This window comes from Dreissena polymorpha, chromosome 16 (assembly GCF_020536995.1).
Source record: "Dreissena polymorpha isolate Duluth1 chromosome 16, UMN_Dpol_1.0, whole genome shotgun sequence".
Classification (NCBI taxonomy): domain Eukaryota; kingdom Metazoa; phylum Mollusca; class Bivalvia; order Myida; family Dreissenidae; genus Dreissena; species Dreissena polymorpha.
This window is the reverse complement of record NC_068370.1, coordinates 35,688,827-35,714,300: the sequence shown is the minus strand read 5'-3', so window position 1 is coordinate 35,714,300 and position 25,474 is coordinate 35,688,827. Positions and strand designations below refer to the sequence as shown.

The 25,474-nt window shown below is 35.1% G+C and overlaps 1 protein-coding gene across 6 annotated transcripts in view; it reads left to right on the top strand.

The window, feature by feature from the left end:
• LOC127863023 (uncharacterized) overlaps positions 1-25,474 on the top strand; it is a 72,285-nt gene that overhangs the window by 24,144 nt on the left and 22,667 nt on the right. For all 6 annotated transcript variants that reach the window (XR_008040906.1, XM_052402371.1, XM_052402375.1 and 3 more), the window contains 7 exons: positions 4,675-4,817; positions 6,008-6,168; positions 9,814-10,140; positions 14,106-14,276; positions 16,441-16,548; positions 23,841-23,984; positions 24,468-24,680. Coding sequence is in view for 5 of the 6 variants with exons in the window: in XM_052402371.1 (XP_052258331.1) it covers positions 4,675-4,817; positions 6,008-6,168; positions 9,814-10,140; positions 14,106-14,276; positions 16,441-16,548; positions 23,841-23,984; positions 24,468-24,680 (1,267 nt within the window). In the remaining variant the exon portion in view is untranslated. The remainder of the gene's footprint in view (positions 1-4,674; positions 4,818-6,007; positions 6,169-9,813; positions 10,141-14,105; positions 14,277-16,440; positions 16,549-23,840; positions 23,985-24,467; positions 24,681-25,474) is intronic.

The following is a 25,474-nucleotide window of genomic DNA, read 5'->3' as shown; positions in this document are numbered from 1 at the left end:
CCGAGTGGGTACCTCAATCCCACATGTTATTACGTATAAAAGTGATATATATTAAACATTGCTTGTGTGACCTTTATCAATCACTTTAATTGAAAGCGAAAAACAACACAATAAGTTTGGTCATTGTCTGATATAAATTAGCGTTGTGCGAAGGGAAATTCGGTCATGCTAACTAATAAAGCTACCAGTATCAGACGCTCGCGCAGGTTCCGACTTCCATCAAGTGACCGCGTTTATAGGTTATCATATATCAGTAATAAATAACTCTTTTACAATAGAATTTATCGATACGTCTTTATTAAAATAGAAACAAAGTAGTTTTCACTTGTTTTTGACAAACACAAAACTCGATTTTTAAAGGGGATTTAGTTAAATTACACAAAGTGGGTACCAAAATTCTCTATTATTTTACGTGCACACGTAACATAATTCATACTTGAAAATGCTTAGTTATTGCTTTTATGACATTACATTTTTTTTTTAAATAAATTAATGTTCTATAAGGGGGATCTCTTTAATTCTTGAAGCTTCCACTCGCTCTTGTCAAGACCGCGTTTCCGCGTTGGAAACGATATAAATTTTATTCATCTAACTTATCTTTCTGGATACCAAATGTCAGATTTGCATACACCCTATTTACAGCGTTTTTGCCCTATTTCATTTCGGTTTTTATCCGAACAAAATAAACGATTAACGATTGTGGATTAAAAGCGTTTATTGGTGACACCACATGTCTGCACATGTGTAGATACCGTTAATAAGATATCATGTGTCACCTTCAAATAACATGTATGATGACAGTTAAGTCTATTACTATCAGAGTAATAAAACACAGCATGAATTAGGCTTCATGCTGGGTTTTATTTCTCGTAAAGTAATGCAGATGAACATTGCTGCTATTAATCACCTAGTAACTGGTAAAACTATTAAAAAACATTAACTATTATGCGATGATCAGATCGATAACATAAACTATTTAAATCTGCTAGTATATTCGATAAAAAGATATTGCAATTGTCTTTAAAGTGTTGACGTTCAGTTGTTCGTGGGGACGACCGCATGCATTTATCCATCACTTACACTGCTCAAGATCTCTTTTCGGCTTTGGAAACAATATAAATTCAATGTCACCAACAAATCTTTCAGGATATTGATTGTAAGAGTTACATAATCCCCATTGACATTGTTAAACCATTTTTAATCTACGTTTTAAAAGAGGAAATCAAAAGAAACTCGTTACAATAAAAGTGAACCTAGACATAGCTTGTCTAAAAAGTGGCGGACAGTTCGTTGCTAACTCGCGCGCCCGCTGATTGGTAGATCAATTCTTAGATAAGGATTTGATTGACAGTTGGCGTCATGTCAATTGTACTGTAAACTGATTAAAGAAGACATCTGGACGGAACTGGATTAAGTGTTTGACGTTATGAAAACACGCAAAGCTTGTCTACTGACCCATTGTGTAGACTGCTGTCTGCAGTGTTTTGACAAAAGGGATTAACATGTGTGAATGTCACTCCGCTGATTTGGTCCATAATTACTGGTAAACATTGTTTTGAATGTCGACGCAATTAGAATACAACTGTGAATATTTAATGCAACTATCAACTCAATAGTTACCACCTTCTTTTAGCAATCAATGGAATAACCTACCTACAAAGAGAAAATCAATGCATTAGTGAGCAGAGAAGTGACTTTGTTCCGACAATTAAAACCATTCCTAATGCATTCGTTGAACGTGTTTACTTGAGTTAGTTATGCCTTCAGACAGGAAGCTGCTTTCCTTTGATAATGTCAAACTGTAAATCCACAGATTTGCGAGACTTTTAGGGTCCTTGGTCATTTGTTTACATGTTCAGTATAGAAAAAACACCTGCTTACATGAAAACTTTGGATTAAATTATCAAAATAAAAACAATGTTGCAAACTGTGATAATATTAATTGGTAAGTATCAGTTTAAAGACGACGTTTTGATTGTCGTAAATCAACGAGTTTTCTATACAACTACTTCTACAACTACGTGGGGATCGATCTATCTTAGTTGTTTTTTTTAATGGTAAATTATTTATATATATATATAAATAAATATATATATGTACTTGTAAAACATGTAAATGTAATTTTATTTGAAAATCAGGAAGTCAAACAAAGTTAAATTGATCGTTATCTTGTATAACGCAGAGTTTCCCCCGCGGTGCCAAGGCCGAGGGCCGCTGTGCGGCTTATCCGTTTTGCCGATCGTTAACCGCCGCTTCCAAAATCGTGCAAACGCCACGTATCGCGGGATTTTCTTAATCTCCCTCCAGGTCAATCTCCGCGGAGTAGCGAGAGCAATTGGGGAAAACGCGTGGAGTGTACTGTAGTGAAAACATGCGAACACAGTAGAAGTCACATTTTTGGCCGAATTTTCATGAAATTTGCTCAGAACATTTGTTTCCGTGATACGAGAGTTGAGTTCAAAAATGGTTCTGGTCAGTTGAACAACATGGCTGCTGGGAGGGGGGAAATTATCTCATTATGCCCCCCCCCCTTTCGAAGAAGAGGGGGTATATTGTTTTGCTCATGTCGGTCCATCCGTCCACCAGATGGTTTCCGGATGATAACTCAAGAGCGCTTATGATAAGGATCATGAAACTTCATAGGTACATTGATCATGACTCGCAAATGACTCCTATTGATTATCCGGTCGCTAGGTCAATGGTCAAGGTCACGCTGACCCGAAATAGTAAAATGGTTTCCGGATGATAACTCAAGAATCCTTATGCATAGGATCATGAAACTTCATTGATACATTGATCATGACTCGCAGATAACCCCTATTGATTTTCAAATCACTAGGTCAAAGGTCAAGGTCACGACCCAAAATAGTAAAATGGATTCTGGATGATAACTCTAGAACGCTTAGGCCTAGGATCATGAAACTTCATTGGTACATTGATCATGACTCGTAGATGACCCCTGTTGATTTTCAGGTCACTAGGTCAAAGGTCAAAGTCACGGTGACCCGAAATAGTAAAATGGTTTCCAGATGATAACTTAAGAACGCTTATGCCTAGGATCATGAAACTTCATAGGTACATTGATCATGACTGGCAGATGACCGTATTGATTTTCAGGTCACTAGGTCAAAGGTCACGGATATTTGGCATGCATGTGTATCTCATGGAGCTGCACATTTTGAGTGGTGAAAGGTCAAGGTTATCCTTCAAGGTCAAAGGCCAACAAAAAAAACTGCGCATTAGGGGGTATTGTGTTTCTGACAAACACATCTCTTGTTCTTATTGCTTAGAAATTCAATTAAAGGTTAACTTCTATTTTTGTTTGACTGGGAAAGAAGAAAAACTGAAAGTAAAACTTTACTGGAAGAACCGATGAAAAAGAAATTATTTCAAACTTTCTTTTCATATTGGTTGACTGAATTCTCTGTGCAGAAGGCATTAGACTTTCTGAAGCAAGGTCAAGGTCATACTTTATTTCAAAGGTTTAAGCCTCCATTTTCACTTTCGCTCCATGTCTACTATACCTTTTGAGGTCACAAGTTTGAGTGTTCAATCCATATTTCCTCTATAAGGATTTTCATGAAATCTGACTACAATTTTCTGGTCATTCAGACAATGTGCAGAAGGCATGAGGCAGTAAAGCCTGGTCAATGTAAATGTCATTTTTAAAGCTCAAACGTGTAAGCCTCTTATTATGTGTCGCTCCATATCTTTTTTATCATTGACATATTTTTAATACACTTTTCTACTTTATTTAGGTCATGCAGGCTCATGGTCAAGGTAAAAAGTCAGGGGGTTTTCTGCCTATTTTGGGAAAAGGAGTCTGACCAAATTGGGAATTTTTTATCGACAAAATTGGCCATTTTGGGAATTTTTGCTTTGATGAAATGGCACATTTGGGAAGATTTTTTTAATTTATCATGCTTAAATAATTCAGTGGTTTAACAAATAAATTTGTTTTTATTTTATTATTTTGTCTTCTTTATATAAACAGATGCAATATTGGGCATGTTCAACGTTTATTCAAGTACTGCAGTTTTGTTTTTCAGTTACAGTTACACTCTGAGATAAGAACTGTACAGTCAAAACCGTATAGCAGATATTTTTTTCCAAAACTAACACTGGTTAGTCACACAAGTTATAAGACACTTCATTCTTTAAAAAAGAATAAAAAAAATATAATAAAAAAATTGTTGTTTTTTTTTTTGGAAAATTGTGATTTTTTTATAATTTCGGTTTGGGATCGGGTCCGTTTGCTTTGGGACTGCCTCCGTTTTCCGGAGGCGCAGACAGTGCTGAAAACCCCTGAAAGTAAAAGCATTTTTTGTGCAAGTCCATATTTCCTTTACCAATTTAAGGATTATCATAAAAATTGGCAGCAATGTTTAAGTCATTGAAACTATTGACAGAAGGCATGAGTTAGGCATTTACTTCAAGGGCAAACAAATCTTGTCAAGAATAAAGCTGTCTCTTGGACTACACTGTTCTTTGTTTTTGATGCATGTCGTTGTTGGTATATATACTGATGTTAAAAATCACCAGCTGCATACAGGTACTTCTATAATTTTATAAATATGTGTCATTGTGGACTGTTGGTAGATGAAAAATACAAAGTTATGTTGAGGACTTGTATAGTACAGCATATTTGAACAATCATGAAAAATCACATTTCAGGCCAGAAGTGGAGGTGTCCAGAACAACGGGAATAGATTTCTCCACATCCTGTATGTTCACTGTTGGGGCCAGGGAACCCTGGTCAGTCATTGCTGGAAATTATGCATCACCAGCCATGGACATTAAGGAAGCAAGTGTGTCATGTATGTATTGAATTATATGTAAAAATTGACCAGTAGATTATCATTCATTTCTATGCCATTCTGTTTGTTAATGGGTGTTTTATAGAAATTTAATGAAGATTTATTTAAGTTTTCTATTTTCTACTGCTAAAATATTAACCTATTTAGGTAAATTTCAACCTCTATTTGACAAGTATTGATCCGAATCCACTTCTAGATTCTCAGCTTTTCATCGCCATTCTTGTGTTCAAGCAAAGAATTGAATTGTTTATATAGAAGTGCTTAGTAGAGCATTTTGGCTGTCAACACTCAAAAGAATAAAGTGCCTCTTTAACTTAAAATACCTTTGGATGAGGGATATAGTTGTGGTGTTGTCCGTCTGAAGTCAGTCTTTCTGTCTGTCTGTCAGTTTGTCAAAAACTTTTTAGTTATGGCGGGGGATATAAATTAACAAAAGCCAGATGTTTTTATGCCCCCAGATCTAAAGATCGGGGGTATATTGTTTTTGGCCTGTCTTTCTGTCTTTCATTCATTCATTGTATGTGTTTGTCCCAAAACTTTAACGCAAACTTTAACCTGCGTTCAAGTTTGTTAATAACTTTTTGAATATTGAAGATAGCAACATTATATTTGGCATGCATGTGTATCTCATGAAGCTGCACATTTTGATTGGTGAAAGTAAAGGTCATCCTTCAAGGTCAAAATTAACAAAAATACAATCAAAGGGCAGTAATAAGCTTTAAAATGGAGATAATTTGTAAATCTGCCATATGATATGTTGAAATTTTATTTCAAAGCGGCGCAATAGGGGGCATTGTGTTTCTGACAAACTCATCTCTTGTTCTTTTTAAGACTTTGAAGTAAAGCATAAGCCAAATCATATACAGTTTTGACCTTAATAATTATTAGGTTGTTTCCTTGGTGATGAGCGTTTTCCTCCAAAGATACTGAGTTAAAACAATCAACGTAAATTGACCATGACCAATCCCACAGATAAGAACAGTAAAATTGGTTGATCAAGAAATGATGATTAAATAATTCATAAGTGTTGAGTCAATCTCTCCTAGCTGTTACCAGTATATATAAGTTCAGCAATATTCATTGTACGAGACTTGTGATTAAAAGAAAGGTAACAATCAATGTAATTTTGTTCCTTGTTTGTCATCCCTGTTCCTATTTCAATGGGCTTTATGAATGCAACTCTACCCCAGGTGATGTGGAAGCCCTAGAAGAGGAATACCATCAGGCCATAGCTGCAAATATTGTGCAGGAGTTGTACCAGCAGAAACGCAAAATGTCTGCAACGCAAAAAACACCAAAGCCTCCCTCACGAGAATCACAGAAACTGTCAAATTCTAGTGGTGCTAAAAAGGTATGTAATATCATGTGTAAAATGATAAGTTATAGATAATTTTTAAAAATTGTGGTTTAATAAAACTACATATTTATATGCCTCCCAATTTTGTGTTTGGCGTGTAACTCAAAGCCTATTGGTGTAGAAACTTTGCAGATATTTTTAGTCAGAATGTGGACTTGCTAAACTTAATTAGTTTTGATATTTTCAGTAATCAGAATGTGGACTTGCTAAACTATAATTAGTTATATTTTTAGTAATCAGAATGTGGACTTGCTAAACTATAATTAGTTCTGATATTTTTAGTAATCAGAATGTGTACTTGCTAAACTATAATTAGTTCAGATATTTTTAGTAATCAGAATGTGGACTTGCTAAACTATAATTAGTTCTGATATTTTTAGTAATTTATGTACTAACAAGTCCTCCGCGAGGGACGTTAAACGGGGGTGCAGTGTATCGGTGCTGTACACCGGGCACTTAAAAGAACCAGGGGCGCCTCTGGAATCGGGGCGCCCTCTGTATCCCGCTCGAACCCCCACTAACACCTCTTGGGGCGGAGAGCACAAAAACCACACACAAACTATAAGGAATTAACATTAATGCCAATAAGGATAATGATAATCTAGAGATAATAGGAATACTGCAAAAACCATTTTGATAAAAGGCAAACCACTACATAATCCATTAAAAAAAAAGAGCATCTAGTCACATTAAGGTCTCATTGGCCATCGTGCTATGATGTATAATATGACCTTATTTTCTCCCCTGAAGGGTCACAGGGGCAGGTCGATACATCTGTAGTCGAGAAGACGCTGGACGACCTGTAAATAAATCTCAAATACACACACACGACTTGCTAAACTATAATTAGTTCTGATATTTTTAGTAATCAGAATGTGGACTTGCTAAACTATATAATTAGTTCAGATATTTTCAGTAATCAGAATGTGGAACTATAATTAGTTCTTATATTTTCAGTAATCAGAATGTGGAACTATAATTAGCTCTGATATTTTCAGTAATCAGAATGTGGAACTATAATTAGTTCTGATATTTTTAGTAATCAGAATGTGGACTTGCTAAACTATAATTAGTTCTGATATTTTTATTAGTAATCAGAATATGGACTTGCTAAACTATAATTAGTTCAGATATTTTCAGTAATCAGAATGTGGACTTGCTGAACTATAATTAGTTCAGATATTTTTAGTAATCAGAATGTGGAGTTGCTAAACTATAATTAGTTCAGATATTTTTAGTAATCAGAATGTGGACTTGCTAAACTATAATTAGTTCAGATATTTTAAATCAGAATGGGGAACTTTAATTAGTTCAGATATTTTTAGTAATCAGAATGTGGAATTATAATTAGTTCAGATATTTTTAGTAATCAGAATGTGGAGTTGCTAAACTATTATTAGTTCAGATATTTTTAGTAATCAGAATGTGGACTTGCTAAACTATTATTAGTTCAGATATTTTTTACAAAGCCAGAGTTAAGACCCTTTTTATATGAAAATGTTACATTGTATATTGCTTTTTTCCTGTCTGTCATTGTGTGTGTGTGTGTGTGTGTGTGTGTGTCACTGTTTCCCAAAACTTTAACGAAGACTTTAACATTGGTCATAACTTTTGCAATTAATGATGATAGCAACTTGATATTTGGCATGCATGTGTATCTCATGGAGCTGCACATTTTGAGTGGTGAAAGGTCAAGGTCATCTTTTAATGTCAAAGGTAAAAAAAAACAAATTCAAGGGAAGTAATAAGCTTTAAAAGGGAGATAATTTGTAAACCTGCCAAATGATATATTGAAATTGTATTTCAAAGCGGCACCATAGGGGGCATTGTGTTGTTGACAAACACATCCCTTATTTACTGCTGTCATGTGTTATTCATGAAGTATTGCTGCTAATGGCTGAAACATATTAACCAGCCTATGACCTTGCCTACCTCAAGTGTTTAAATAAACATATTATACCTGGAAGTGAATTTGTGAACATCCTTATTTTTTTGTTTAATTTTTTTTCACAATCCACATTGTATTTTATATAAAAGAAATAAATTAACTCTTGTAAATAAAAGTCGTTAAGAATTGCTTCTATAATTATGGCTGAAATTTAACTAAACATATTAACCAGTATGCGAAGTTTCTAACCTCTATAATTTAGTTAGGATGCTTTCTTTACCAATGGAGTTGTGGCCCCCTGTAAAACATTTTCTTTTCAGTTGTGTGTCAAGTCTTTCAAACAATATTGTTCATGAGAATGGGGATTTATGTATTCCTACAATGTCTTATCTTCCTTAATTCAAGCCTTAATTAAGGCTTTGCATATGAATGTTGGCTTTCCCTAAAATGGGTAGAGACCAGTCTTCGAATAAGCCTATAAGCCCGTAGCCGAGTCGATTCTTGGGACGGTCGGTCAATCATAAATGCATATTTAATAGCCCCGGTCGATTGAATATTTTAGCGTAAAATAATAAACAAAGTGAAAAAAAAAATACATGAACACCGTTCAGCCACTTTGGTTAAAGACATAATCAATGGAAGTATTTGGTACAAGTCGTTAGCCAATCAACACGTCTGAGTTCCACTCTTACGGAGACTCCGGAGATGGACTATTTTATTATCGTACAAGTCAGCAAACGTTGCAAATGAAAAAGTTTGAGTGATCGATTAGCAAAAAAAAGCACTGCAATAGCATATATTTAAGCAATATGTTAACAAAATTATATATTTATTAAGTATTTACTAGGTAACTGGTTTTCATTTTTCTTGAATCATACGATATGCACATTTGATTTCATGTGTAAAACACTTTCATATTCTCGGACTGTTATTTTCAGATACAGTTTTGTTTTTGTTGATTTAAATTTATTTTCGACATTCTTTATGAAAATGTCTATAGAATGATAAATACACATGCGGTGATACGGACGGTATGATTTATAATATTTCGCATTGTTTTCACAAAAAATTGCAACTAGAAAGACTAAAAAAGAACAATAGGTTAGGGCTCAGGGCGCTAACAAAACTGTATGAAAATTGTTTCATGATTTAGGACAAATGTCCTGAAAAAAATTGACCATTTAGCCATTTGAGGAAACCTGTCCTGAGGAAATTGGGGCCAATCTGAAACACTGAGATATGGAGATGTCTGGAGAGCATGCCTTTGCTGTTGTTATCAAAAATAAATAAAACAGTCTGTTGAAAATGGGACAGGCAAATGTTTTTACTCATTAGAAGTTATTTCTGATGGGAAATGAATATTTTTGTTGCTCAGAGCCAAAAAGTCATAAAATGTATGTTAACCTTTTCGGGCTATTGAAACTGTCTTCGGGCTATTAAAAATTCTATCTGATTAATCCGAAGGGCTATTGGTCTAAAATATTTAGCTTGAAGACTGGTAGACATTTTGTTGTTTTACATGCTTTTGTCCTTTTATCCTTTGATGAGTAATTGTTTCTATTTAATCTTTTTAGAACTACTCACTATAGAGCTTTTACATAACACATGGCGATTATTAATACATGGTCACATTTCCATTAGACAATCTAAATTGTTGCCCGCTGAAATTTATTTTCATTTTTAATCCATAAATGGAGAAATAAGGTATTATAAAATAATACGCAGGGTTATCAATTTGGTGTAAATTTCAGCTCAGTAAACCTCCCTCAGCTTCCAGCCTTTCGAACCCAAAGTTTTCAGAAATCCCACAAGAGACGTTCAAAGAAGTCCCAGAGAGGGTCGTCCAACTGGTGCAAAAATTGTTGGACGCCCCTCCTCAGGAGCAGCAGAAATCTCAGGACTCTGTTACTTTGGCAACCAAGGTGCCTGACACAGCAAAAATGGTGCTAGATATATGGGACTTTGCAGCCAAGGAGGAGTATTATACCATCCAACAGATGTTTTTATCACCACGGGCATTATATGTGTTTGTGTTCAAGTTGAATCAAGATCTGGAGGAGAATGTCTCTGATAAAAAGGTAAATAAGTTAGAATGAATCCTTTTGAAGTATTGGAAACCCAAGATTTTGAAGTTTTTGTGTAAAAATGTCACTCGTTTAAATAACACATTCCATAATACTGTTAAAACCTGCAATTTTACGCTTAAAATATTCTGTGTCTTAGAACAAAGTTCATGAATGACAGTTTCTAAAACATACTATGATATTGTGTTGAAAAACATGTCAATCAGCCTTTTAATGATGTTTATCTTGTTATACATATAAATGTAAGTAGATATATTAAACTTCATTATGACAGTGATTGAATAATTACTGTAGTACTTATTGCTAAAATTTTGCAGTGTGTATGGGTAGTTTAACACACTTTGAATCGTCTACAGTTATATTGCTACACTACGTCTAGCGCGATTTCTGCCATCCACATCGCATCACCATGATTCAGCCCAGAGTGGACAATTACTATCTCATCGCGATACACCGTTGAATACGGTGATTTCGCCGTGGCGAATTGCCCTGTCAGTCTCGGCGTTATCCGGAAATTGATCTCACGGTGGACCACCACGGTCTAGGTGGTTCGCGCTGAAATACATGTGTAACAACAACATTATACAAATGTACGGTCTGCAATATCGAAATGTACATGTTCATTCACATTGCAGATCATATAATGTTGATTTTTAGCTCATCTATTTTTTGAAAAAAATTATGAGCTATTGTCATCACCTTGGCGTCGGCGTTTGCGTCGGCGTCCGGTTAAGTTTTGCGTTTAGGTCCACTTTTCTCAGAAAGTATCAATGCTATTGCATTCAAACTTGGTACACTTACTTACTATCATGAGGGGACTGGGCAGGCAAAGTAAGATAACTCTGGCGTTCATTTTGACAGAATTATGTGCCCTTTTTATACTTAGAAAATTGAAAATTTTGGTTAAGTTTTGTGTTTAGGTCCATTTTATTCCTTAAGTATCAAAGCTATTGCTTTCATACTTGCAACACTTACTAACTATCATAAGGGGACTGTGCAGGCAAAGTTATGTAACTCTGACCGGCATTTTGACAGAATTATGTGCCCTTTTTATACTTAAAAAATTGAAAATTTGGTTAAGTTTTGTGTTTAGGTCCACTTTATTCCTACAGTATCAAAGCTATTGCTTTCATACTTGCAACACTTACTAACTATCATAAGGGGACTGTGCAGGCAAAGTTATGTAACTCTGACTGGCATTTGGACGGAATTATGGACCCTTTATACTTAGCAAATTGAAAATTTGGTTAAGTTTTGTGTTTTGGTCCACTTTACCCCTAAAGTATCATAGATATTGCTTTCATACTTGGAACACTCGCAAACTATCATAGGGGTACAGTAAAAGGACAAGTTGCATAACTCTGGTTGTCATTTTTATGGAATTATGGCCCTTTTTTTAGTAACTTTGAATATATGGTTAAATTTTGTGTTTCGATCCACTTTACTTCTAAAGTATCAAGGCTATTGCTTTCAAACTTCAAATACTTTCATGCTCTCATGAGGTTACTGTACCTGGCAAGTTGAATTTTACCTTGACCTTTGAATGTTCTTGACCCTCAAGGTCAAATTATTAAATTTTTGCTTAAATTGTCATAACTTTATTATTTATGATTAGATTTGATTGATTCTTTGACAAAACTACTCTTACCTGACATGCCACAATAGACTCCACCCAAACCATCCCCCGTTTCCTCCCCCCACCTCCCCCCCCCACCCCCAAATCCTCCCCCCCCCCCTATTTTTTTTTTTTTAAGATCATCTAACAAATAACCACCACACCCTCACACTTTACCCCCCCCCCCCACCCCCCCCCCCCCCCCCCCCAATTTTATTTTTTTTGAAACGGTTAAAAAACACAAATATTTATTTTTATTATTTTATTTTTGAAATACCGTCCAACCATCGCACCCAAGTATCCCCTCCCCCCCCCCACCCACCCCCCATTTTTTAAATTATTTTTTGTGCATTTTTTTTTTGCATTTTTGGAAGATAATGTAATAAATGTCCACACCCCCACACTATACACCCCTCTTCACTCCACCCCTCCCTCCTTTGTGATTGAAATTGAGAGTCCCTTCACCTTTAAAAATAAAATAGATGAGCGGTCTGCACCCGCAAGGCGGTGCTCTTGTTTAAACATTGTATGTACATATATTCAGGCACTTCATAATAAAATCACTGAATGTTCAACTCTTTTCTCTTGTGTTTGCCCTCTTTACAGAATCATTGACATGTCTTACATCGAGCTTGAGCATAGTTTGCATTTCATGCTTCAGGTTTTGTTTCAATTGTTTCTGCACAAAGTTTTCCTTGTTGTTCTTAATTAAAGAGTTGTTTTGTGTTAACCTTTCGAAAACCTTTGCCTGTTTGTGTACATATATAGCTCGCTAACAATTACATACAAACATGTTACATGTACATGTAATTTGATATCAGACTACATGTATTTTTGTGATTTCCTGTTTCTTTTGTTACATGTATTGGATCGAATAAATGTACATGTACAAATTTGAGACATCCGCAGTAAGTATTAAATTCCGCGATATTTTAATATCATAGTCATGCGAAAAGATCAGTTGTCATGTTGGTGAGTGACTATTTGTATACATGTTCTTTGTTCAATAACAAGTTAATTTTGAAACATACACTGAATGTAAAATAACATAAAAAAAGAAATCATAATATTATGGTAAATATTGATTTACTTATTGTGTTAAAATAATGTTGTGCATTGAGCAAATACAATGTATATCAAATTTAAAAAGAATCCATAAGAAGTGTTGTTAAGAAATCACGGTGAATTTAACGAGTCATAATTTATCATTTAGCTTTCTTTTAAACAGTTTTACTCTTTTTATTTCAGATACGATCAAGAATGTGGTTTTCGGAAAATAATGAACATAGTAACAACGCTGAGAAGTTTTTTTATTATTAATATTATAAACATGCATTTAAATACTGATTATGTTATAATATGATTTTGTTATACATGTATATGTATGTCTATTTATACACAAACAAGAAAGCATTTCCGAAATTTTAACAAAAACAAACAATTCTTTAAATAAACAACAAGTAAATCTTCACGCAGAAACTGTAGAAATAAAACATAGAGTACATCATGCTCTATGAACGAGATGTCAAATGATTCTGAAACAAGGGTAAACAAAAGAAAATAATGACGATTGTTAACAATCAAGTTACAACGTATACAAATGTACATACAAATGTAACAAAACATTCTAGAACTTTGCAAAAATTATACGGTCTGCAATATCAAAATATACATGTTCATTCACATTTACCTGTATTTCACCTCCTTGGTCCACCGTGAGTTCCCGATAACGCCCGCGGTGTTCAGCCACTGTAGACGCAATCTATCATGATGGAAACATCTTCACATTGCGGTGATTTATCTCGTGAGATTGCGGTGATTTTCCACGCTCACGAAAAATTGTCCATGGTGGGAGTGTGGTGGATGGCAGAAATCGGGCTAGACGTAGTGTAGTAACGTTTAAGAAATTCGAATCTTCTATAGGAAGTTTTATTGCTTGAAACTTTGCAGTGTGTAGTTTAAGACATTTGAATCTTCTATACTGCTAATTTTTTTATGTCCACCAGTCTATACTAAGGGACATATTGTTTTTGCCCTGTCCATTGGTTTCTTGGTTTGTTCGTTTGTTTGCGTCACACTTTAATATTGGCCATAACATTTGCAATATTGAAGACATCAGCTTGATATTTGGCATGTATGTGTATCTCATGAAGCTGCACATTTTGAGTGGTGAAAGGTCAAGGTCATTTTTCAAGGTCAAATATATCGGGGGAGGGGGGGGATATACTGTTTCTTAAACACATCTTGTTATTCCTGTATACTGGTCATATACTTCCTTTTTTGGCCTCACTTGATAGCTCTATATACCAGCAGCAGCCATGCCTTCTACACATTATTACTTCAGTATGCTTATTCTGAGAGCCTGTCTACCTTGGAGTACCTGGATTTCTGGTTGAAGTCTATCCTGGCCCACACATCTTCAGTAAGCTCCAGTAGCACATTTTCCCCTCCTGTGTTCATCGTCGGAACACACAGGGACTGTCTGGGGGAGGATGATGAAAGCATAAAGAAGGCTGTAAGATTTGTTTACTTTATAATAGTATGTATATTTTTTTCCATTTTTAACCAGGTTTTTAACCAGGTTTTCCGAAGGAAAAAACTGGTTATTAGATTGGCGAATGCGGGCGGGCTGGCTGGCGGGCTGGCTGGCTGGCTGGCGGGCTGGCGGAATAAGCTTGTCCGGGCCATAACTATGTCGTTCATTGTCAGATTTTAAAATCATTTGGCACATTTGTTCACCATCATTGGACGGTGTGTCGCGCGAAATAATTACGTCAATATCTCCAAGGTCAAGGTCACACTTTGAGTTCAAAGGTCAAAAATGGCCATAAATGAGCTTGTCCGAGCCATAACTATGTCGTTCATCGTCAGATTTTAAAATCATTTGGCACATTTGTTCACCATCATTGGACGGTGTGTCGCGCGAAATAATTACGTCGATATCTCCAAGGTCAAGGTCACACTTTGAGTTCAAAGGTCAAAAATGGCCATAAATGAGCTTGTCCTGGCCATAACTATGTCATTCATTGTGAGATTTTAAAATCATTTGGCACATTTGTTCACCATCATGGGACGGTGTGTCCCACGAAAGAATCACGTCAATATCTCCAATGTCAAGGTCGCCACGACTAAAAATAGATTTAAAAAAAAAAAAACTTACAAAGGGGGTTAATTTTTTTTGGTCATTTCAAAAGTTCAGTTTGAGTTTTCTCCCTTTATCAGATTTTTTTTTCACAATGAAAACCTGGTTTTGTGACAATTTTGTCCCTTGTTGCATATATTCTTTTCAGTATTGGTATATAGTTTGGATATTAATTACCCAATTTCATGTTGCAAACATCTTCAGTCATAAAGTCAATTTGAAGTTGCATTTTGATCTGGTGATGTGTGTACATTTGTATTTAAAACATGTTTATTTTATTATGTTCTACGATTTTCTGAGTTTTAAGTTTGATTGTATTTGTGAAGTATTTTATCTCCAGACTCTTTGAAACTGTGTTTTAATCATAAGAAAACAATATCAAATATAATTTCATGTACTTTTTAATGTCATCACTTTGATTGTGTCACACATGGTCTCATGTATAGTGATACTCATGTCATCATAAGTTTTTTTGTTGTGTCGGATACATCTGTTAGCTTAGGACATAAGACGTGATTAAAATACTATGTTTCTAAATTTGATATTGACTCATGTGAATGTTGGTTTGAATATGAAACTGTTGTATCTTGTAAAGAAAAATGTCAACAAGATACATCAGATCACACATAACCTTTAATTGATTTTTGATTTGGTGAATTGTTGTATATTCTTTGCTACAGCCAAACTTTAAACCCTTTCAGTGCTGGAACCCAATTTTGAAGGCCTTTGCAAACAGTTTGGATCCAGATGAGACGTCACAGAATGTGGCGTCTCATCAGGATTCAAACTGTTTGCTTTTCTGATATTATTCTTTGAAGAAAATCACACAAAATGCTAATTTAAGAAATTCAGCGGACGACATTTTTGCAGACGACAAATTTCCCAGCATGCAAAGGGTTAAAGTAAAGTTAGTTGCTTGCAAGCAAACATTAGAAAACAAAATAGTTGTGTTTGGCTCATATTTTGCTAAGAGTATATACAGGGTGCAGGATCACATGACTTGGTGGGGTAGCACCTTTTAACTTTATTTGATGTATACACGACTGTAAGTGGTGCTTCATTTTAAATAACTTTTTAAAATGATTTTTCTTAAGAATTCAACTAGTACATAAAGACAGATTTTTATACTGCTTTTGGCAATGTGAAATACATTGGAATTACTTTATTTAATAAGCCTGTGTTCTTGTTAAAAAAATGTGGTATCTTTTGCATTCATTGTACATGTTATTTTTAACGCAACATGAAATTTTGTCAATAATTTCAGACGTATTCAATGATTTATTCTTATACCTTAAGATATCGGCACAAACTGCAAGAAAAACTGTCTTTTATGCACTAAAGATTTTTGCAAATGTATTTCACTTAGTTGAGTTTTTGCAAAAAAGCATTTCTTAACGGTGTGTTAAAATGCTGTACAGCCCTTGGTAAAACACAGAAAACCCTGTTGATTCTGCATCCTGTATATAAATTATAAGAATAAATACTGTATTTATTATTGAAATGGTAAAATTTGTGTAGATTCTTTTTTTTTCTCAAGGTTGAGGAGAAACTAGGTCAAGTTCAGGATTTCCTGGTCGGCAAACCATACATCCAGCATCTCGTTACTCCTTTCTACGCTGTGAATAATTTAACGGACGACTCTTTAGTAAGATTTGACATTTTACTTGTCGTGAATTAACATGATGTTAATCAAATACCAGTAATGACACTTATATGCATGATTAGCTTTTGTGATCACCTTTTGTGTGTCGTTTTGTGCATGGTCAACATCTACCTAGTGAACACTCAAGATTACACATTTATTTCCAATAATTATGAAACGTGGTCAGAACAATTGTCCCAATGACATTTTGGCTGAAATGGAAACTTGGTCATGTGAGGTAAAAAACTTAATGACTTGGTCAAATTTTTAAACAGCCGAAACACACTCTAGTATTCACATCTTTTGTCCAATCTTCATGAAACTTGCTCGAAATATCTTGTCAAATCTGGATAACGGTGCACTCAACTAAAGTGATTACTCATGCTGTCAACAAATGTTATAACACAATACAGTTGAAACCCGATGGCTCGAACTCGCTGGGACTGACAACTATAGTTCAAGCCATCAGGAATTTGAGCCATCCAATTTCTAATTTAGTAACATAAGATAGAAATACATTTGTACCTCCAATTGAAGAGTATTCATACTGCCTTAACTCCGTACTACTTACGTTTCTTTTGAATTAATAAGAACCAAAAATAGACTTTATATTTTTATTAATAAATATGTTAAAATAGTTACACATTCAATAGAACAAATATCATATAGTAAATTATATCGGCAGGTTTTTGCGAATCACATACAGAGCTCCAGATAAGGGCCGTACAGCCGTAAATACGCCTTTTTCATGAAGATTTACACATTTATTAGCTCACCTGAGCACGTGCTCATTGTGAGCTTTTGTTATTGCCTTTTTGTCCGTCGTCCGTCGTGCGTTGTGCGACGTCAACATTTGACTTGTTAACTCTCTAGAGGCCACATTTATTTCCAATCTTCATGAAATTTGGTCAGAAGATTGGTCTCAATGATATCTTGTATGAGTTTGAAAATGGTTACGTTTGCTTGAAAAACATGGCTGCCAAGGGGCGGGGCATTTTTCCTTATATGGCTATATAAGGCTAGAGTAAAATCTTGTTTACACTCTAGAGGCCACATTTATAGTCCGATCTTCGGTCAGAGGATGCATCCCAATAATATCTTGGAGGAGTTCAAAAATGATGCTGGTTGGTTGAAAAACATGGCCACCACGGGGGCGGGGCTATTTTCCTCATATGGCTATAGTAAAACCTTGTTAACACTCTAGAGGTCACATTTATTTTCCGATCATCATGAAACTTGGTCAGAAAATTTGTCCCAATGATATCTTGGATGAGCTTGAAAATGGTTTTGGTTGATTTAAAAACATGGCCACCAGGGGCATGGCATTTTTCCTTATATGGCTATATATGGCTATAGTAAAACCTTGTTAACACTCTAGAGGCCACATTTATTGTCCAATCTTCATGAAATTTGGTCAGAACATTGGTCTCAATGATATCTTGGACGAGTTCGAAAATAATTATGTTTGCTTGAAAAAAATGGCTTCCAAGGGTCGGGGAATTTTTCCTTATATGGCTATTGTAAAATCTTGTTAACACTCTAGAGGCCACATTTACTGTCCGATCTTCATGAAACTTGGTCAGAAGATTCATCCCAATAATATTTTGACGAGATCAAAAATGATGCCCGTTGGTTGAAAAACATGGCTGCCAGGGGGTGGGGCTTTTTTCCTTATATGGCTGTAGTAAAACCTCGTTAACACTCTAGAGGCAGACCTGTTTACTTTTACGGATTCACCATAGTTACTACGGATTATTTGGCTAAACTATGCACTACAGATTTGTACTGAAAAACTACGGATCCATCGATCAAAATGGTCAAATTTCAGTTTTTAACCGTACTTTCGCTTATTTTCGGTCTTAATAGGTTATTTATCAATCATGATCATTTTGGCGCTTGCATAGTAAAAAAACGTTGAAATTCAAGCCTCCCGGGGAACGAGTGCTGATCGAGCTTGTCAAGTCGTCACCGAACTGACTTGTGTATTGGTTCGCAAATTTAGCCGAATATATACGATTTTACGTTGCTATCCAGTATACACATCTCTCTCTCTCTATTGCGGAGAATACCGACGATAGTCAATGTATCGGGATTGAGCACGTCTGTTTTTACACACGTCCAAGATGGCGGCAAGCAGACGAGAAATTGCGATTAACGGCGAAAATAAGAAATACCATTCAAATTAACAACGGATAATATCATATGGTCATTAGGGAATAATGTAATGCGTGTTTCAATTAACGCAACATACTAGGTTTGAGATTAAAACAGACAAAAACAAATATTTATCCGAAATCTGCACAGTGAATGTGCGTCACGGAAACTAGTGTTTGAAAATTGGAGTTTAGTCTACTCACAAAGTTAAAGCATTTATTATTATAAGATGAGTATCGTTCGAAAATGGTAAGAGACAAATATGATTTGATTTATATGTTAGTGGATCTGTGTATAATCAGATTATGCATATTCTGCTTTATTAGGTTTGTTACGGTGTACAGTTTAATGAAATAGCATTGAACTGAGGTCGTCAAGTGCAAGATATTGAAAGGTAAACAAATAAAATATATTATTTTAACTCCATTTAATACATCATTAACACAATGAGAACACTAAAGGATGTTTGTCAATATTTTTTTATGTTTCCCCTTATGATATTTAATTAAAAAAAATACTGAATTAAATTAATAGCTACTCTTAAAGAGCTTATGATCAAATGGTGTTTTTAAGAATCTATAGATTATTGCAAGTTTAATATGCATGTGGATGGATATTAACTTAATATTGTCTTCATTGTTAGAAGACATTGAAGCAGCATAATATAAAATGCTGTCAAACATGTACTTAAAAACAATTTAAATTCTGTTACTTATAATCATATGTATGATGCTTAATGTCTCCAACTTTCATGGTTTATCGCGCTATTTTTTCCAATTTCATGGTTTATCGCGCTTATTTTCCCAATCCAATGGCACAGGCTGTAACAAATCAAAGCAAAAAAAATATCGCTTAACAGATTTTATTATTAGCAAGTAAATTCATCTAATGCTTTATGTACAGTTAAACTGATATGTTACCCAGTCACGGTGTTTTAATGCTCAAAATGATTGAAAAGTTTAAAACTACTGACAACAGCCCCAAACTACTGAGAGATGCCCTCCATACTACTGAGAAGCAATCGGTAGGGTAAACAGGTCTGTAGAGGCCACTTTTATTTTCCAATCTTCGTGAAACTTGGTCAGAAGATTTGTCCCAATAATATCTTGTTATCTCAGGTGAGCGACTTTGGGCCTTTCAGGCCCTCTTTCTTTTTTATAAAATGGACGTACAATTATGACTTTAATATCCATTTTACGCATTTACGATAAACATCTTGCTGTAGCGATATGTCTGCGTCAGCGCGCGTGATTAATTGGTCTCCAACCTAATGGCGCTTTTCGTTAATTTAAATTACCGAAAAGTTGTAGACTGGGTTTATATATAATTGTCTACTGGTTAGCGAGTATTTGTCTGACAGCAGTATTTATGGGACGTTCTATTTATTTTGTGTAGTGTAACGCTGCAACGCAATTTGCTTCGTCAGATACTTACAGATGTTTGTTTTCTTGAAGTTGACAGCAAAAAATCGTTAAATGCTTGTTTTAAAGTTAAACAAGTGTGATGTTTTCAAATCTCGTAGGAATGTAATTCGACTTCCAGGCGGGGGATATTAATAGCCCGCGCATTCTCAAAAGAAATCCCTTACTGAAACCCAAACTGTGTGCTGGCCATTTTCCTTCGTCTACTGTCAAAGAGCAGGTTTCAATTATTTGTATTACAATCTTTTATTTTACCAAATACTTACGTGTTTAACACGCACACATAATTTAGATTATATATTTTTTACATTAAAATTCCACACAATTTGCTGTATACATATATCTGAATTGCTCACAAAATTTACTAAGTAAACAATTAAATATAATAGAAACAAATCTCATTTAAAATTATAAATTCACTCTTTGGATTTTCTCCCTTGAAAAATAATATTCTTCTTTCCACAAAGATCTATAAATAAACATGCTTATTTATAGATATTTGTTCCAGCTGATATTGGAAGCAAATTATTAATCTTTTAACACACTCAGAAAGCGACATATTTCACTATCAAATAAATGTATTTACGTCATTTTAATGTTAATGTTAAGAACAGTTTTATTTAAACTCTTATTTGTTTCAAAATACTAAATTTATATAAATGTCCGGTGAATACTTCTGTAAAGTGGAAAATTGCCTCCCTTAAGTGACACCATATACGGCCCATGTACATACGCAAGCGCACATCAAAAAATATTTTGTTTACATTCGCTTGTAGATGACAAACATAGGATGTATCGGTAATTTTTTTTATAATTTTGTTCGTATTATTTTGAAAGTTATTAAATAAAAACTGTAACTTTCGTCCAAAATATACTTGCTGATCAGTACTCTGTCGCGTGATTTCCTGTAACTTGTAAATCCGTCAAAAACAATATGTCTGCGCGCAATAGAATGGTGGCTTAACCGAAAGCGGTTCAAAACAACACTTTGATGTCATATAATGACTACATACGGTGTCGTCTAACCATCCTGACATTAAATCTGTAAACCCAGAAAAAGACATTGTCGCCCCAATATTAAACGATTTGATTGCATCGGTGGCTTAAATTGTTAGAAAACACGATGGGAAACGGATGAGACAGTGAAATAAGTATTCATTTATTTACTAGTTGGCTTGTGTTTTCTTGTCAAGAAAAATGAAGAAATAGTATTAGTTATGAGTTTTAATGTGTAGTTGTATTTGCATCATAATTCAGAATGGAAAACCTAATACAGCAACTGTTTAAGAAGCTACATAATTATATTAATTATAATTGCTGCAAATGTTTCTGTAAAGTCAGTTATACACCCTTCAATATCCAAGAACACGGGTAGTACAGTACTATCTGTATTTTTGGATATGGTAGTACAGGTACTTATTGATTTTAAGCGTTACTCCTTTTCTTTCTGTCAGTGGCAGTACCTTTACTAATTTCACATTCCTTATCTGGAGCTCTGACATATACAGGTACATGGAACATTGCACTTAGAAACAAAACATGCATTCCTAATTCTTCGGCAAATTGCGCTTTTTTGACACTTTCCAATGACAAAATGGCTTCATTTGTTTCTCTGTAATTGTTTTCATTTAACTTTATCTTTGTCCCTTTACTTCCTAAAGCCTTCTGTTTTGCTGATATAAATATGCACCTGGATTGGGTAGCGGGGCCTTCTATAGCTTGCTCAGCAAGAAAGTGATTTAGGGATTGCAGCCATATTAATAATGTGTCTACAAAAAAAAAACAGGTTTATACAGAATGTCATCTTTTACTCAAATCAATTAACGATTGAGTTTATGTCATGTTTGCAACTGGTGTGACATCATTTATTGTATGCCTTTAATCAAAAGGGCCAAATCAATTAATAATTTTATGCGACCCAAAGCAAATTCGAGCCAACCGAACAAAAGGAAGTGTGAAAACTTTTGCTGGGACTTTGAAAACTGTTCGAGCCATCCAATAATTCGAGCCAAGCGAGTTCAGCCATCCGACAAAAATTTATATGAATATACAGTCGATACCCTATTGCTCGACCTTGCATGGCTTGATTTTTCGGTTAGCCCGAACTCTCATCAGAGCACCGATTTTTTATGCCCCCCTTTGAAGAAGAGGGGGTATATTGTTTTGCACATGTTGGTCTGTCTGTCGGTTCATCCGGCGGTCCGTCCACCAGATGGTTTCTGGATGATAACTCAAGAACGCTTAGGCCTAGGATCATGAAACTTCATTGATCATAACTGGCAGATGACCCCTATTGATTTTCAGGTCACTAGGTCAAAGGTCAAGGTCACAGTGACTCGAAATAGTAAAATGGTTTCATGATGATAACTCAAGAATGCTTACGCCTAGGATCATGAAACTTCACAGGTAAATTGATCATGAGTGGCAGATGACCCCTATTGATTTTCAGGTCACTAGGTCAAAGGTCAAGGTCACAGTGACTAAATAGTAAAATGGTTTCCGGATGATAACTCAAGAATGCTTACGCCTAGGATCATGAAACTTCATAGGAACATTTATCATGACTGGCAGATGACCCCTATTGATTTTCAGGTCACTAGGTCAAAGGTCAAGGTCACAGTGACTCTAAACAGTAAAATGGTTTCCGGATGATAACTCAAGAATGCTTACGCCTAGGATCATGAAACTTCATAGGTACATTGATCATGACTGGCAAATGACCCCTATTGATTTTCAGGTCACTAGGTCAAAGGTCAAGGTCACAGTGACTCGAAACAGTAAAATAGTTTCCTGATGATACTTCAAGAAAAATTAGGCCTAGGATCATGAAACTTCATAGGTACATTGATCATGACTGGCAGATGCCCCCTATTGATTATCAGGTCACTAGGTCAAAGGTCAAGGTCACAGTGACAAAAAACGTATTCACACAATGGCTGCCACTACAACTGACAGCCCATATGGGGGGCATGCATGTTTTACAAACAGCCCTTGTTTATTGCTATATATTCATATTCAAAGGCAACACAGACTTACATACAGTTTTTTTATTAAAAAAAAAAATTCAGTAAATTTAGTTCTGTCTCATATCTTAATGATGTGCATATAATGCTGAGGAATGTTTTGTTCCTTAGTGCTTTGTGTTTCCAGAAAATGTGCTACGTTAAAACGTGCTGATAAAATTTACTATATGATATTTGTTTGGTTGTATTTGTAACTGTTTTAAAATATTGGGAAATAAAAGTATTAAGTATATATTTTGTTCTTATTAATGCAAAAGCAGAAACTAGTATGAAGTAGTTTGGAGTTTAAGTAATATTTTGTAGTCTTCAACTGGAGGTGAAAAATATACTGCAAACTTGTTTGTAAACAAAAGTTTGTTAGAATCAGATGGCCATTGGGTTTTGAATGTATAGCAATAACAAATCAGTGCTTCGAGCAGAGTTCAAGCAAACCGGAAATTCGAGCCAAGAGAGTTTTAGCCAATGTGTTTCGACTGTATTACTAAAAAAATCTTAGCTAACAATCCACATGGAAATTCTTGTAAATAAAGAAAATTTAAAAAATTTCCATTTGTGAATTGTAACTTTTGTTTTATGTTAGTTAACTGACCATTGTTGTAAGAATAAAGTATTATTAAATATTGATGATTGAATGTATCTTCTGCTCAGGTGGCAAAAAGTATAAATTGTAATCTTACATGGGGTCTTTTGTGGTCAGATTGCAGAGTTTCGCATCAAGCTGGAAGAGGCGTCATGCAGAGAACCATATATTGGGGAACAGATCCCAATCAGGTGGATACGGTTTGAACAAGAAGTCAGCATTCTGAAAAACAATGGAGCAAACTACGCCACTTATGATCAGGTGTGTCCTTTTGTTTTATTGTTTGAAAATGTAACGAAGAATTGCAGTACAGTATTGGCTAAGACTTACTTTTGGTCAATGTTTGGTGACTTAAGGTGTCAGCATTTTGCAACCATGCTTTAACTCAAATTCAAGATCACCCGAGATGTATGTATTAAGACAGTGTATGTTGTTATCAGAATATAACCAGTCAAACCAGGTGTACGTTTTTTGATAGTGTATGTTAACCCTTTTCCACTTGGAAGCATAGTGAAAATGGCTATGTGCAAACAGCATAAAACCAGAACAGCCTGCGAGTAACTCACAGTCTGTTCAGGTTTTATGCTGTTTCCTGGTCATCAGTATCAAAGGTTTGGATTTGAAGCCTTAAAAACTTGAATCTAGGAAGAAAGGTCTAAAATTCAATTTAACTTTCGACGGGACTTAAAATGCGTAAAAATATGAATCTACCAGTCAAGACAAATAAAATTATTATTATTTAAGATGTCTGAGATTACCGGCCACCTTGGCATTGTTGAGTCCACAGAAGTGTCAACAATGCTCAAGTTCTACCACGATCTTGGTGTGCTGATCTATTACGGGAGCGGGAAGTCTGCGGTGGACAATCTGCTGAGGAACACGGTGATCCTGAACCCTAAGTGGCTGCTTGAGATGATCAGTCATGTGCTGTCTGTGCAATGGAAACCTCAAGACAAGGTACTTGTCTGAAATTCCTCGTTTAAAGGCAGAAGCTTCTCTCAGAAAATCAAGTTCAGCCGGCTTAAAGTGTTTTCCTTGATTAGCATATGCAGACTGCACAGGCTTATCTGGGATGACGTTTTATGCACATGTACTTTGGTTGTATTGTTATGCAGTGAAAACTGAGAACAGCTGTCAGTCAAGCGAAATGGCCAAAGTGACCGTTGTTGACAGGTGACCGCTGTTCTCGGATCACCACTTTTTAGATAGTTGGTCAGTCAGTAGTATTGCTATGTCATTACCCCACTCATCCGTTTTCGCACAGTGTAAAACATAGGCTAATTGCTGATAACTAAGCATAATAACATAAATTACATCTATAGAATAATACAGAAGAATATGTTATACATTGATTTAATTTCATACCTATTTTTAAACTAAATCTATGACTTTATCAACAATAGTACAGTACATTCGCGGCCATAAGTCTACCTCGGCCTTAAGTCGAGGGGTATAATGTGGCTAGAAAAACTTGGTTTTTTGCCTTGACTCTGCCATAAGTCGGGGGGTAAATTTCTTCAATATCTCGGACATGTTTAAGTGACGTTTTAGTCATGGTTCTGAGGGCTTTTGTACCGGCAGTTGACATTTTTTGGGATATTCATAATAAAAATATATTTAAAATGAAACATTCAACGTTTCAATTATTTATTATCACGAAAAATATATTTTATTGTTCAAAATCATAATAACATATCATTCATTATTTCGAACTTAATATATACTTCACAAATCAAAATTATTATCCCATT